Below are 12,284 nucleotides of genomic sequence, written 5' to 3'. Positions count from 1 at the left end.
GAAGATTGTTGGGCCTTGTCCTAGCGCATAGGACATAATTCCTTCCATCCTCTTTCCAATACCCCACATACTCACAAACACTGGGTAAAGTACAATTTATCTGGCTAGGTTTACAGAAGGACATCTCATTTTCTTTTGTTTCTTATTTAGAGACAGGTAGTATAGGAACAGAAAAGTTCCTTTCTGCAAAGCAGATACACTAAAGGATTTTTGACCAGGAGAAGGTCCCCAAAGAGTTCACTATGAGGCAAGGCACAGAGCAGCATGGCCCACTGGTCTGATGAAATCTCCTTGGGGTTTTGGCAAATCCCACTTCATTGGATTGGTCAATATTTATTCAGTGCCAACTGTGTATAGAGAATTGTGTTTGCTGTTGGGGGAAAGAGGGAAAGTTTGCAGTTGATACTAGTCTGGTTGGCTTTGAGGAGGAAGGTATAGGAATGATGCAAACTAAACCTATTCACAAGCATTTATAAAGTCACACATCAGCAGGTTCAGAAGGTTGTATAACCTGAATATGTTGCTTTTCATTTTCTTTTTAAAATACTGTTCAAGTAATTGTTATCTGTGTGGGTCACCATAACAGAAAAGGTTAAATCAAGGCCAACAGTTCTTCTATTTTAAAACTTGTCTTTTAGAAATTGACCACTCAGAAGTGCCTGTTACTTCTTACAGTGCTGTTGTGTTGACTGTTGTAGAGTTCTTCATACTTTGCAATAAATACCTATAAGATATTTCCCAGGTATCCAAACATGCTGCATTGCTTCACACTGTCCTTTATTGAATCAGAAAAATGAATCTTGTTCTTCTCTGCTTGCTATTGCCTCCATTTCAGTGTACAGCCATTGATTGGTTGTCCTGCCACCTCTTTGTGAGATATCATCTGAGGGTGGCTGTCTTGAGGTGAACATTGTATTTCAGGACTTTGCCAACCTGGAGAGTGTGTATAAGCAATATTTATATATCTGTCAGCCTCAGGATGTGCGTCTAATAAGTTCACACTGAACAAAAATTAGCACCAGTAACTGCTTTAGTGGAGCTTGGTGCTCTTTTGCTGCCATATCCTATCTCTCTCAAAGATCAGACATGCTATTTCAGTTTAGTTCTCTGTCTTGGTTAATTTAACCATTCTACTTTAGTAGAATTACATGACAGCATTCAGCTGGTTATTTCTGTTTAAAAATTTATGTTAAGGAGTATATGTGATCTAATTCTCTACTAGAATCATCAGTTCATGCTGTTTTTTACATACACCTCAAGAGGATGATCTTCCTACAACTTTCCTTCCATAACAGTTTACATGACTTTAGATAAATAGTGTAATCTATTGAGGTGAGAAAGTTAGGTCTTTTACTAATTTACTAATTGACTTAACTTCACTTGTGACTAGGAGATTACTCTGATGCACCAGCTGTTTAATTATGAAGTAGCCTTACGATGTTGTTGAATTGGGTAAAATTTGCGAAGTAGCTGACAGATGAGGTTTTTCTAGTAAGGCATATGAACAGTATATGTAGGTTTTGAAGCTGTTTAATCTATAATAAAATCATCATCCCAACACCTAACAACTCTTGAAAACATGCCAAATATTAGCTTAAATGTTTTATATTCATTATCTGATTTAATCATCAGAACAACCCCATGAGGTAGATGTCACTGATGTCATTTTACTGAATGGGAAAGCTGAAGATTAGAGAAAATAAGTAGCTTGCCCAGGGTCATGCAGCTAGTTACTGGTAGAGACCAGATTGAGACTTGAGTTTGCTTCACTCTAGGGTCTCTTCACCATTAATACTGGCTCTCCTCTTTTTCTGTGTCTTCTTTATAATGACTGATAGCTAACACAACATTGTAAATCAACTATACTCCAATAAAAATTTTTAAAAAAATGACTGATAGCTAAATACTTGGCCAGGATTTCTCTAGCACTAGAGATGCTGGCTCACAATGATGATTATGGTCAGTTTTGTTACCTTTATTCCAGGCAGTTGTGATGGTGGCGTGTTTTGTCTTTTTTTCTGAGGGTTTAAAGATGAAGAATGAGTTAGTACCAGTAGCTAAATAGCACCTCAGTCTTAGTTTATTAAAGAAGAAATAAGGAGGCGTTCTCTGTCAGTGTGTTTGTTTGTTTATTTAATCTCTTGACTGTACAGCTTTACCACTACAAAAAGCAGGGTAAAGATCCCACACTGTCATACCTCATCTGATACTTGCTGCTTTATAAACTTCATTCTCAGTGCTAGAAGTTGAAACAATCCTCTTTTTGTCGTTTCTTTATGTTGTGGTCATTCATACTTTACAAATGATTTTGAAAGTTAGTACATACTCCACAGATACCAGTTTGCCTAGCCCAGGATCTTGTTCTTGGCATTCTGCTAATGAATCCAGGTCCCTTAGAACTGCATATCCTTGATGCAGGCTTCTGGAAATAACCTACTTCCTTGGGGGATGTAAATCTGCAAGGAGGTATGGTTAATAGTACGATTATCATGTAAGTAATCTCCTGAGAACTTGCAAGTGTTAGCTAAGTACTTCTTGCTTCAAGTAGCTTTTTAATTTTGGCAGTATTCTCATTGAATCTTGGTGGCATTGACAAAATTCACTGAGTACTTGAGTAATAGATGACTTCACAGAGATTATCTCATTTAGGCTAGTTATTATAGATTTTGTTCTTTGTTCCAACAAAACTACCAAAACCTCATGACTTCTTACAGGAACATTTAGCCAGTTAGCTTGATAGGATAGCACTATGTAATGTCATTCAGCAAGTATTTTCTCCACGCTTTCAATGTATTGTGACTGAAAGTAGAAATTTTTTTTATTGTTTTGTTTGGTTTTGTGTGTTTTTTTGGCCGCATCTCATGGCTTGCAGGTTCTTTCCCAACCAGGAATTGAACCCAGGCCCTGGCAGTGAAAGCACCGAGTCCTAACCACTGGACCGCCAGGGAATTCCTGAATTTTTTTGTTATTAAAAGAAAAAACTTGGGAATTCCATGGCGGTCCATTGGTTAGCACTCTATGCTTCCACTGCAGGGGGCACGAGTTCGATCCCTGGTCTGGGAACTAAGATCGCACAAGCCTCACAGCATGGCCAAAAAAAAAAAAAAACCAAAAAAACTACTGAAACCCTGTCACCCTCCCTAAAGGAACTTAAAATCCCTATGAGAAGATAGAATTGAGACATAAAAGTTGAGCACGCTATTAACATCACAAAAAGACAACCAGATATTATATGTTTCTCTTAATAAATGAACACAGCACTATTTATCAAAAAGTCTTGCTAAAGAAATTGAACATGAATCTGCTCAAACCTCCAGCTCTATCAGTCTGTCGGAAATACAGTGGACAGAGGTTAAATGACATCACAGGTATATAACTAGCAAAATCTAAACTGTGGGAAATTCTACAGGACAAATGATCTGATTTTCCACAAATAAACTGCAAAGTAAAAAAAGCACAGCATAAGAGGGAACTTAAATTAATTAAAAAGACTTCAGAGACATGTCAGACAGTTGCAATGTGGGCTATTTTCAGTGAAACAGACAAATGAGGGGGAGCTTTATAATAAATGAATGAGGTGGGGGGGACTTGAATACTGAGTAGATAGTTAATGATATTGAAGAATTGTTAAATTCTTTTCAGTAGGATAATGGTTTTGTGATTTTGATTATGAAGGACCTTTATCTTTTAGAGATACATGCTTAAATACTTACATGTTATATATGCTATCTGGGATTCACTCAAAATAATTTGGGAGATGAGAGGGGAAAGTAAGGGTATAGATGAAACAAGCATGGCCATGAGTTAATAATTATTTAAGCTAGGTGATGCTTATTAGCTGAGTGGGTAACCTTGTGCCCCAGTTTTTACAAATGAAGGCTATGTTACCTTACAGGACTATTGTAAGAAAAGAAAAAAATGAAAATAATATATCTAGCACAGTACCTGTTATATAGTAAGTGCTTAAAAAAATGGAAGCCTTTGTTAATAACTAACAATTGAATGCCACTGTTTGACCCTTGGTGTATATGGTGAATTTTCTTTGAAAGATGGAACATAGAATTATTAAAACCTAGTGTCTTAGCACATTCTTTGAATGCAAAGTCATGTAGTGGAAAAGATCATGGTTAAACATACAAGGGTTCAAAATCTGACTTTGGCATTTAACTGAATGCTCTGAGCCTCAGTTCCCTTTTCTGTAAAATGGAGGTCATTATATACTTTGTAGAATGGGAAAAAATTGGGAATAATGTTTTAATATACATGAGATAGTTTGTATAAATCCCTTAATGCGGTGCCTGGGTCGTAACAGTTATTCAGTTAAATGGTCATTGTTGTTATACTCCGTTTATAATCACCCAGCATAGAATCATCAATCCAAATAGCCCAGTCCATAGAGAACAAACACCATCCCTGCCTTATTCTTCCTTGTTGATAATTCCTCTTCTTTTTTCCTCCATTTTCCTCTTCTCCCCATCAGTTGATTTATGAAGACTGTATGGATCTGATTGCAAAGCTACCTTGTGTTGCAGCAAAGATCTACCGGAATCTCCATCGAGAGGGCAGCAGTATTGGGGCCATTGATTCTAAGCTGGACTGGTCCCACAATTTCACCAACATGTTAGGCTATACTGACGCTCAGTTCACGGAGCTCATGCGCTTGTACCTCACCATCCACAGGTGAGGGAGACCCAGCAACCATAGCCACCAGGTGCCTGGATTGGTGGTGAATATTAAGAAAAACTCCTTGGGACTTCCCTGGCAGTCCAGCGGTTAAGACTCTGTGCTTCCACTGCAGGGGGCGTGGGTTCCATCCCTGGTCGGGGAATTAAGATCCTGTATGCCATGCAGCACGCCAAAAAAAAACCCAAACTCCTTAACAGGTGGTAGGCAGCAAGGAGATGGAAACACAGCATATGGGATGGTACAAGGCAAGAAAGGGGTCTGGTAAAGAAGGTCAGGAGGTCTAGAAAAATTACCATAACCACGCTAAGAGTAAGATAGTGCTTCTAGCTAGGAAAAGGTACTAGCTGCTCACATTAGACAGGTCCTTTGGCTTTCCAGGAGCTCCCTCTTCTGGCCATTGCTGTTAAAGCTGCAGTGAGAGTCAGGGAGCTTGGCACGCAGGCCAGGCATCATCAAGCAGTAACCTCTCCAGCCCTGTGGATTAGTGAACAAAGGCTGATAATAAGATTGGGACATCTCTTACAAGAGCTTATGTATAAGTGACTAGCTATAGGCTGGTGTGAATCCATAGCTAGGCTAGTATGTGACGATAAGAGAACAGCAAGGACTGTGTTTCAGTAATCTGCCCCTTTTTTCTCCTTTCTCTTGGCCTTGATTCTCCTTTCTTACTTCCGCACAGTGACCATGAGGGTGGCAATGTAAGTGCCCATACCAGCCACTTGGTGGGCAGTGCCCTTTCAGACCCCTACTTGTCCTTTGCAGCAGCCATGAATGGGCTGGCAGGGCCCCTGCATGGGCTGGCAAATCAGGTAAGACTGTTCTTTTTCTTCTCCTGCTCCATGTTTTTCTTACTGCCATGCTTTGTTTCTGATCCTGGAGTTCTCTCCTGACATATGCATTGACACTCTTTTATTCTCCAAACCTTACCCACAGGAAGTGCTTGTTTGGCTGACACAACTACAGAAGGAAGTTGGCAAAGATGTGTCAGATGAGAAGTTACGAGACTATATCTGGAACACACTCAACTCAGGACGGGTAAGCAGAGATGCTTAGCAACTAGGAAAGAAGCCAAGACTCAAGTTCTATAATTTGGAAGAATGAAGGAGAAAAGAATGAGATAACTCCCTAAATTAGAGGAGATTTTTTTTCCATTTGTCTACCCTAAAGAATTCAGAAAAGACAAAAATTTCTACCTGAGAATACAACTGGTTTTCCCCCCCTATCCTTTGTAGGTTATCCCAGGCTATGGCCATGCAGTACTAAGGAAGACTGATCCACGATATACCTGTCAACGAGAGTTTGCTCTGAAACACCTGCCTCAGGACCCCATGTTTAAGCTGGTTGCTCAGCTGTACAAGATTGTGCCCAATGTCCTCCTAGAACAGGGCAAGGCCAAGAATCCTTGGCCCAATGTAGATGCTCATAGTGGAGTGCTGCTCCAGGTGAGTCCTCCTTTCCCTGCTTTCCTCTAATTTATACCAAACCTTACTGTTCTCTGCCATGCACAAAATCAACTCCCTAGTCAGAACAAGGACTCTCACACCTCCTTCCTTACCCTTTTGTTAAAGTTGCCTATGGTAGGGGAGGTGTGGGCTGGAGGAAACGGGTGCTTTCTTTTCAGAATCCAGTTGCTATACTTTTCCCAGTCATTTCTATTTAAGGCTAACTGGGTTAAGGTTTTTAATCAATCTGGACTTGTACATGCCACTACCTGTGGGCCTTTAACAAAACTTTTTTCTCTTTTACCTTACAGTACTATGGCATGACGGAGATGAATTACTACACAGTCCTGTTTGGGGTATCACGGGCACTGGGTGTATTAGCACAGCTCATCTGGAGCCGAGCCCTAGGCTTCCCTCTAGAGAGGCCCAAGTCCATGAGCACAGATGGTCTGATGAAGTTTGTGGAGTCTAAGTCTGGGTGAAACTGAAGACGGGGAGAAACTAGCTACCGGAAAGTGAGGGATCTTAAAGAAAAAAAAAAAGTATACTTTTGTTTCAGGGGGCTTTTAAAGACTTAAGATTAAATTGTATCTGAGGCACTGATGATAAGTTTGAGGTTAAGATATTAATTAAGATTTTAAAAGATGAAAAGTAACCCCTTCTTCCCTAACCAGCTCCTTTCCCCGGCCTGGTATGAGTTGCCCATCAACTGTAGGGTGACCAGGACTAATGCATGTGGTACGGGTTAGGTTTACCCGTGCCCCCACCCAGTCTCCAGAGTGAGAATCTGGCTCCTCTTTCCCTAGGTCAAAGCTGGTTGCAGAGAATCTGCAGTCACTTCAGCAGAGCTTTTGGTTCTACTCTGCCCACCCCTTAATAGGCCAGCAAACCAGGACCCTGCCCCTTCTGTTTCCATAGGAATCATGTTGGATTGTCACCTATACCAAGCCCCATTAACCTCTCCGATGCACACAGACACTTCCTAGCAAGACCGATTGGTTATGCTTTGGCTTTGTTTGTTTGTTTGTTTGTTTTTAATGATACCAGGTGATCATAAAGGCCATGGTATTTGTTGTGACTGGCACCCAGTGTTTGATTTTTATTTCTCTTTTTTAAATTACCCCATTAAAATTAAGACCTGGGAGTGTTCTATTCCCTATTACTTGAATACTCACCTCTTTCCAGATTTTCTATACCTGCTGCACCTCAAGCCAAGGTTGCTCTGGACCTTCCCCTCTTGGTCCCTATTAGAGACCTCTTTCAGCAGGTTGTATACAGCACTGTATGATATTGTGGTCTTTCCCATTATTTGGCTTTATCAGTGCTTAATATGAACTAAGCATTTTACTTCCCTGGAACACAAGCCACTACCCTCTGACCTTTTTTCTTTCCCCTTTAATATGCTGTGGGCTATAGAACAGGGACTTGGGAATGACCAGCATGATATCTTCATGGCCTGATCCCAGGGGTACTAGCACCTCTTTCTGAACAGGGAAATGAGATTGGACATGGTCTCCTTTGAATATGAGGTACTGGGGCTGAGGGCATTAAAAATAGTAAACCTCCCTCCTCATCCCCTGCCACAAGCAAATATCCCTTTATTTATCAGGGTTCTTATCCTGCCCCTTCCCCAAGAGCTCACAGTACAGTGTTTGTTTTAGAAGCCCCATATGCACAGGTTTCCAGTGACTCAGAATGCTCTACTGCCTTTTCTTTTCAAGAAAGGATTAAAAATACACTCCTGCTGTGCCCCCTTCCTCCCTCGCAACTCCTGCCTGTGTTTGTGTGGATCCCAAATCCCCAGAACCACGCTGTTGAGATGGATAATACTGTCTGTAAACCCCTGGGTAACTGTCAAGTCATGATGCAGACTTCAGGTTGTTCTGTATAAAATGCAAAATAAATGTTTTTATTAACAATGCTTGAGCCTATTAAATAAGGCCTGGGAGAATCAGGTAAGGATTCTGGCTAGCAAGATCCTGGACTTGGTGGGTTATGTTATCCTGTGCATCTTTTTTATCTTGAGGTAGGTTTGGCATTCATTTACCCTAATCAGAAGACAGGTTCCCTGTGAGATTTCCAAAGGAGATTGCCGTCTGTCTTCATGGTTAGAAGTCCTTGATCTTTAGCCCCCATCCTTCCTAAATTTGTCATAAGGTAGAACACTCAAGGACTGTAGCTGAGACCTCACAACTGCTTGTGTGACTAATCCAAGGAAGCTGGTCCAGCCCATTGGGTGAAAGGAACAAACTATACCAAGGGCAGTTAAGGTAGGACTGCTGACTCAGGATCTGAGCCTCTAGAGGGCTCTGGTACCTCGTGAAACACCAGTTCTTTGCAGCTTCCCTTAAGGATCCCCCAGAATAAGAGGTGGTCTGGAGGGCATCAGTTATATGGGAGGTCTGAGACCAGATTACTCTGTCCTGAGACTCCTGCTGCAACTGACCTTCTGAAAAAGTCTATAAATAGGCAAGGGAGTGGGTACTAGGTCCTGGCTTGTAGAATGTGCTACTATAGTTAGCAGGGACACTGTGTCCAAGAGGCCTTCTTGCACCTTCACTCCCCTAGGGAAGGAAGCCATGACTTTCTACTACTCTACTATATCTACATTATTCCCCTGAGAAGCAATATATAAAAGCCAAATTCATACTGTCACAATTAATTTATTGAAATTTTATAAAAACTCAGGCCAAGTGGAAGAATAAGGTACAACCCAAGAGTTTAACTGTTCAGTGCTCTTTTGCTCCTTGCCCCCTGTGGCAATGATGGGGAGAAAGCCCCTTGCTCTCCACTAGCCAGGCAGCATGGAACTACTCTTAAAGTGAGGTCATACGGATTTCAAGCTGGGGCCAGATCTCAGGCATCTCCTGAGGGGCTGAGGGCATTAAAAATAGTAAACCTCCCTCCTCATCCCCTGCCACAAGCAAATATCCCTTTATTTATCAGGGTTCTTATCCTGCCCCTTCCCCAAGAGCAGGCAAAGTTATTGACTACCCAGTAGCTGTGTGTCAGAGAAAGGAGTTCAATTTATTCAATCCTAAGAAAAGTTGCTGTCTTCCCCTGGTCAGACACTAAGGCACCTTGACAAGAGCTCAGAGACAACCATACAGTCCTGATTATAATTCAGTGTGAGAAGGTTGCAGGCATCAGGCATATGGGCTCTCAAGATGAGCCTGACCCTTTCCTAAGCATGTCTCCTTTCCATACCTCCCTGCCTTTTCTTTCCCCCAGCATTTCCAGCCAGCTTAGAGCCCAATTTGAGTGGGAGAACAGTATTATGAACATAGACTCTTCTCTCAGATTGGAGCAGGAGCCAAATGAAATAAATAAGAGAATTGGGTGAGGAGGGAGAGGAGAGGTGAGGCTAGGGAACAATCCTTTGCCTCAAGTTTGGTGCACCTCATGGAACATCAGTTCACGGGGGATGGCTGTTTCTGGACCAAACTTGGTTGCTGCCCGGCGCTCGAAGGCAGTGACATTCTGTTTGACAACCTCATCAAAAAACATGGTGGCCAGCTGGGAGTGCAGCAGAGAACGAAATTCAAAGGAAATCTGGGAATGGGTAAGAAACAGAAACTCTTCAAGACCATGTTGGATAGTCCCTGGCCAAATGCAAGGATACTATTCAGTGCCTTTTCCTCCCGCTCCAGTTCATTAGATCCCCTCAAAGGCCCTGGGACTGAGTATAAAGTACAAGTTTGATACAAGCTCAGACCTGTGAAGAGTGTCATTGACTTGTGAAATAACTGTCACAGTACCTCAGCTCAACCCCCCAACAAGGTAGCCCTGTGCTATACAGCCTCCTGACTCACCCAGAAGTCCACAGTGCAAGTTCGGGGATAGGCAGGAATACCAGGACGGAACCGCCAAATGGTCTCTAAGTGGTTGAAGAGCTTGCCGTCGGTGCAAACAGCCTAGAATAGGACAGTCAGGTAGTTAAACAATATTACGATGGAATTAAACCTGTATCAGGTATAGGAGGCTATAAGAAGGAATTGAAAGCCATTTTCCTCTCCTAATATTTTATTAGGGAAATATTTGGCACGTGGAGATAAAAAATCATTACAAGGAAAGCCACAATAGCCTTTAAACGTAAAAATGCCAGAGAACACAAAACTTCCTGATTAATCCCTCCCAGACAGACCTCACCTTGACCATGTGAGGTTTGACCATGGAAACAGCAGAAGTATAACGTTCCATAACAGGTGGAAAGCCAACCTCCAACTGGGCCTTCAGGTGACCTTTGCGGCTGTATACCACTAAAGACTTCTTACACCAGGGCACAAACTCACGATACTCCTGGACATTGGCTACCACCTCGTACATCTCCTGCATTGAGTACCTAGGGAAAGGAATCAGAGAGAGGCCAAGGAACTGCCAGATGGGTGATGTTCCTCCTTGCCCTAGGCACCCTCCCCCCATGCCCACTAATCATGCACCTTCAGGAACTAGAGATGCCAAATAAGCCTGGATGAATGACTTTGCGAAAGCAAATGTGTAAATTTCCATGACGTTAATGTTACCTTAAGTTTTGCAGTTTACAGAGTACTTTTGCATTTACTATTTTGATGCTAAGACCATCTAGGGAGAACAGAGGTTGTCGGTTTTACTGATGATTCACAAAAGGACTCAAATCCCAGCTCTACGACTTTTTGACAGTGTGGCCCTAGGTAAATTATTACTGTCCCCGTATCTCCTCTGTGAATCATAGGTAATAGTAGTAATTGATTCATAAGTTTGTTGAAAGGATCAAATGAGAAAATCTATGGTAAAACACCTAAGCAGCCTAACTGCTAGCAGTAGTAAGTGCTCAGTAAGTGTTAACTCATATTGTGCTCAGAATACCTGAAGTCAGGTCAGCAGAGAAATAATATCCTGTTGTCTTATGTTACTGTCCAACTCTAGTCACATTTCACAATGCACATGCATAGCAACCAGGAAGGGGGGAATTAAGGTTGGAAGGCTGGCAGAGGAGGATAAAGGATCAGTAATATAGCTGGGAAGCATGGGACAGCCAGGGATGAATCTTGCCCACTACGGCTACCCTTACGTTCCAGCCTGAACATGCTTTTTGTTTGGCGGGAAAGTGAATGTGGAGGGCTGCTGGACAGGAGGGGATGCTCACCCCATGATCCTACGCTCGGAGTAAGCCTTTCGCTTGTTGGTGAAGGAGGCAGCAAAGCCCATGAAGGAACGGCTGGGAGGTAAGCCAGCCTCAGCCGCCAAGACCTGGGCAGCCCGGGGCAAGAAGAGGCTGCACGAGATCAGAAATCTAAGGCCAAAAGGAAAGGAGAAACACGTTACGATTCTTTCCTTGTGTTCCTCAACCATTCCCAGGTGAAGGGGAAGAGGGGCGCATCCCAGAGGAAGGTCGTCCAAACAAGCTTTCCGCCTAGCACCTGCTGCAGCCCGCCAGGCTCCCTTGGCCAGGCAGTCACGAGTGCGAAAGGTCGAGGGCGGCGGAGGACAGTGCCGGGGGAGGAGTTGGGGAAAAGTGGGATGCGTGCGAAGCGCCGGGTGCCTTTGACTGGAGGCTACCCTACTGCTGAAAGCGAGGACTCTCAGGAAGCATCACAGTCCCCGGGGCCCCGCCAAGCCCGCTGTTGCCAGGGCACCCGCGAGGGGCAAGAAGTGGTTGGGCACCCACCTCGAGGACTTTGCCTCGCGAATAACTTGCAAAAGCATTCCCTAAAGCTCTACATTAGACCCCAAGATACGACCGCAGCCGCCCTCCCGCCGTGCCTGCAGCCAGAGCTGCAACTTCGGGGTCCTGGGCGACCCCTTTAGCTCCAGCCCCGACGCCCGCACCTCCCTCTCACCTCATTGGTCCCGGCGGTCGCGGAGGGACCAGGGGCGGGGCCGGGAGCAGCGAGAGGCCGCTGCAGCCCCTGGCCGCCGCGCGCGTCCCGGCCGGGAGTCGCCGCGCGCCTGCCGAGGCCATGCGCGCTACCCTCCCTTGCCCTCTCGGCTCTGATACCAGCTGCGCACTCCTCACTCCAGAGGAAGAGCGGAGGTTAGCGGCAGCCGGGCGAGTTCAGGGCCCCCGAGCGCAGGGGCGGCGCGGGGCGGTAGCTCCTCTCCCCTTGTTCCTGCCCGGGCGTCCGGGTTGCCTAGAACTGAAGCCGCTACCGCTGCTCCCGCAGCTCCCAGTACCCC

General features: G+C 44.0%; 2 protein-coding genes across 6 annotated transcripts in view; one reads left to right on the top strand and one right to left on the bottom strand.

Annotated features, from left to right (window-relative positions):
* CS (citrate synthase) overlaps positions 1-8,049 on the top strand; it is a 28,123-nt gene extending 20,074 nt beyond the window's left edge. Inside the window, exons 7-11 of the mRNA XM_059936180.1 lie at positions 4,481-4,680; positions 5,366-5,495; positions 5,620-5,721; positions 5,919-6,128; positions 6,440-8,049. Of these exons, the coding sequence (XP_059792163.1) occupies positions 4,481-4,680; positions 5,366-5,495; positions 5,620-5,721; positions 5,919-6,128; positions 6,440-6,610 (813 nt within the window). The 3' untranslated portion in view covers positions 6,611-8,049. The remainder of the gene's footprint in view (positions 1-4,480; positions 4,681-5,365; positions 5,496-5,619; positions 5,722-5,918; positions 6,129-6,439) is intronic.
* Positions 172-12,284, bottom strand: COQ10A (coenzyme Q10A). 5 transcript variants are annotated; one of them, XM_059936184.1, is made up of 7 exons: positions 11,948-12,282; positions 11,254-11,400; positions 10,278-10,470; positions 9,941-10,042; positions 5,039-5,160; positions 1,974-2,018; positions 172-933 (listed from the first exon to the last, which is right to left on the bottom strand). In XM_059936184.1, exons 1-6 carry the CDS (start codon positions 12,067-12,069, stop codon positions 1,976-1,978), a joined length of 729 nt encoding a protein of 242 aa, XP_059792167.1. In that variant the 5' UTR covers positions 12,070-12,282; the 3' UTR covers positions 172-933; positions 1,974-1,975. The 5 variants fall into 5 exon arrangements, with proteins under 5 accessions (XP_059792167.1, XP_059792169.1, XP_059792164.1 ...); XM_059936186.1 differs by lacking the exon at positions 5,039-5,160 and having other exon boundaries at positions 527-933; positions 11,948-12,281; XM_059936181.1 differs by lacking the exons at positions 172-933; positions 1,974-2,018 and adding an exon at positions 2,119-4,836 and having other exon boundaries at positions 11,948-12,284.

Source organism: Balaenoptera ricei, chromosome 10 (genome assembly GCF_028023285.1).
Source record: "Balaenoptera ricei isolate mBalRic1 chromosome 10, mBalRic1.hap2, whole genome shotgun sequence".
Lineage (NCBI taxonomy): Eukaryota > Metazoa > Chordata > Mammalia > Artiodactyla > Balaenopteridae > Balaenoptera > Balaenoptera ricei.
This window is presented reverse-complemented; position numbering and strand designations above follow the sequence as displayed.

What these genes read in the sequence shown, in the direction of transcription:
- COQ10A (XM_059936181.1), bottom strand. Translation starts at nt 12,069, where the DNA reads ATGGCCTCGGCAGGCGCGCGGCGACTCCCGGCCGGGACGCGCGCGGCG. An exon ending in TCAAACCTCACATGGTCAAG is followed by an intron (nt 10,043 to 10,277) that starts GTGAGGTCTGTC and finishes GTCCTATTCTAG; the next exon opens with GCTGTTTGCACCGACGGCAA. An exon ending in CTTGCACTGTGGACTTCTGG is followed by an intron (nt 5,161 to 9,940) that starts GTGAGTCAGGAG and finishes ACTAATCCACAG; the next exon opens with GGCTGGAGAGGTTACTGCTT.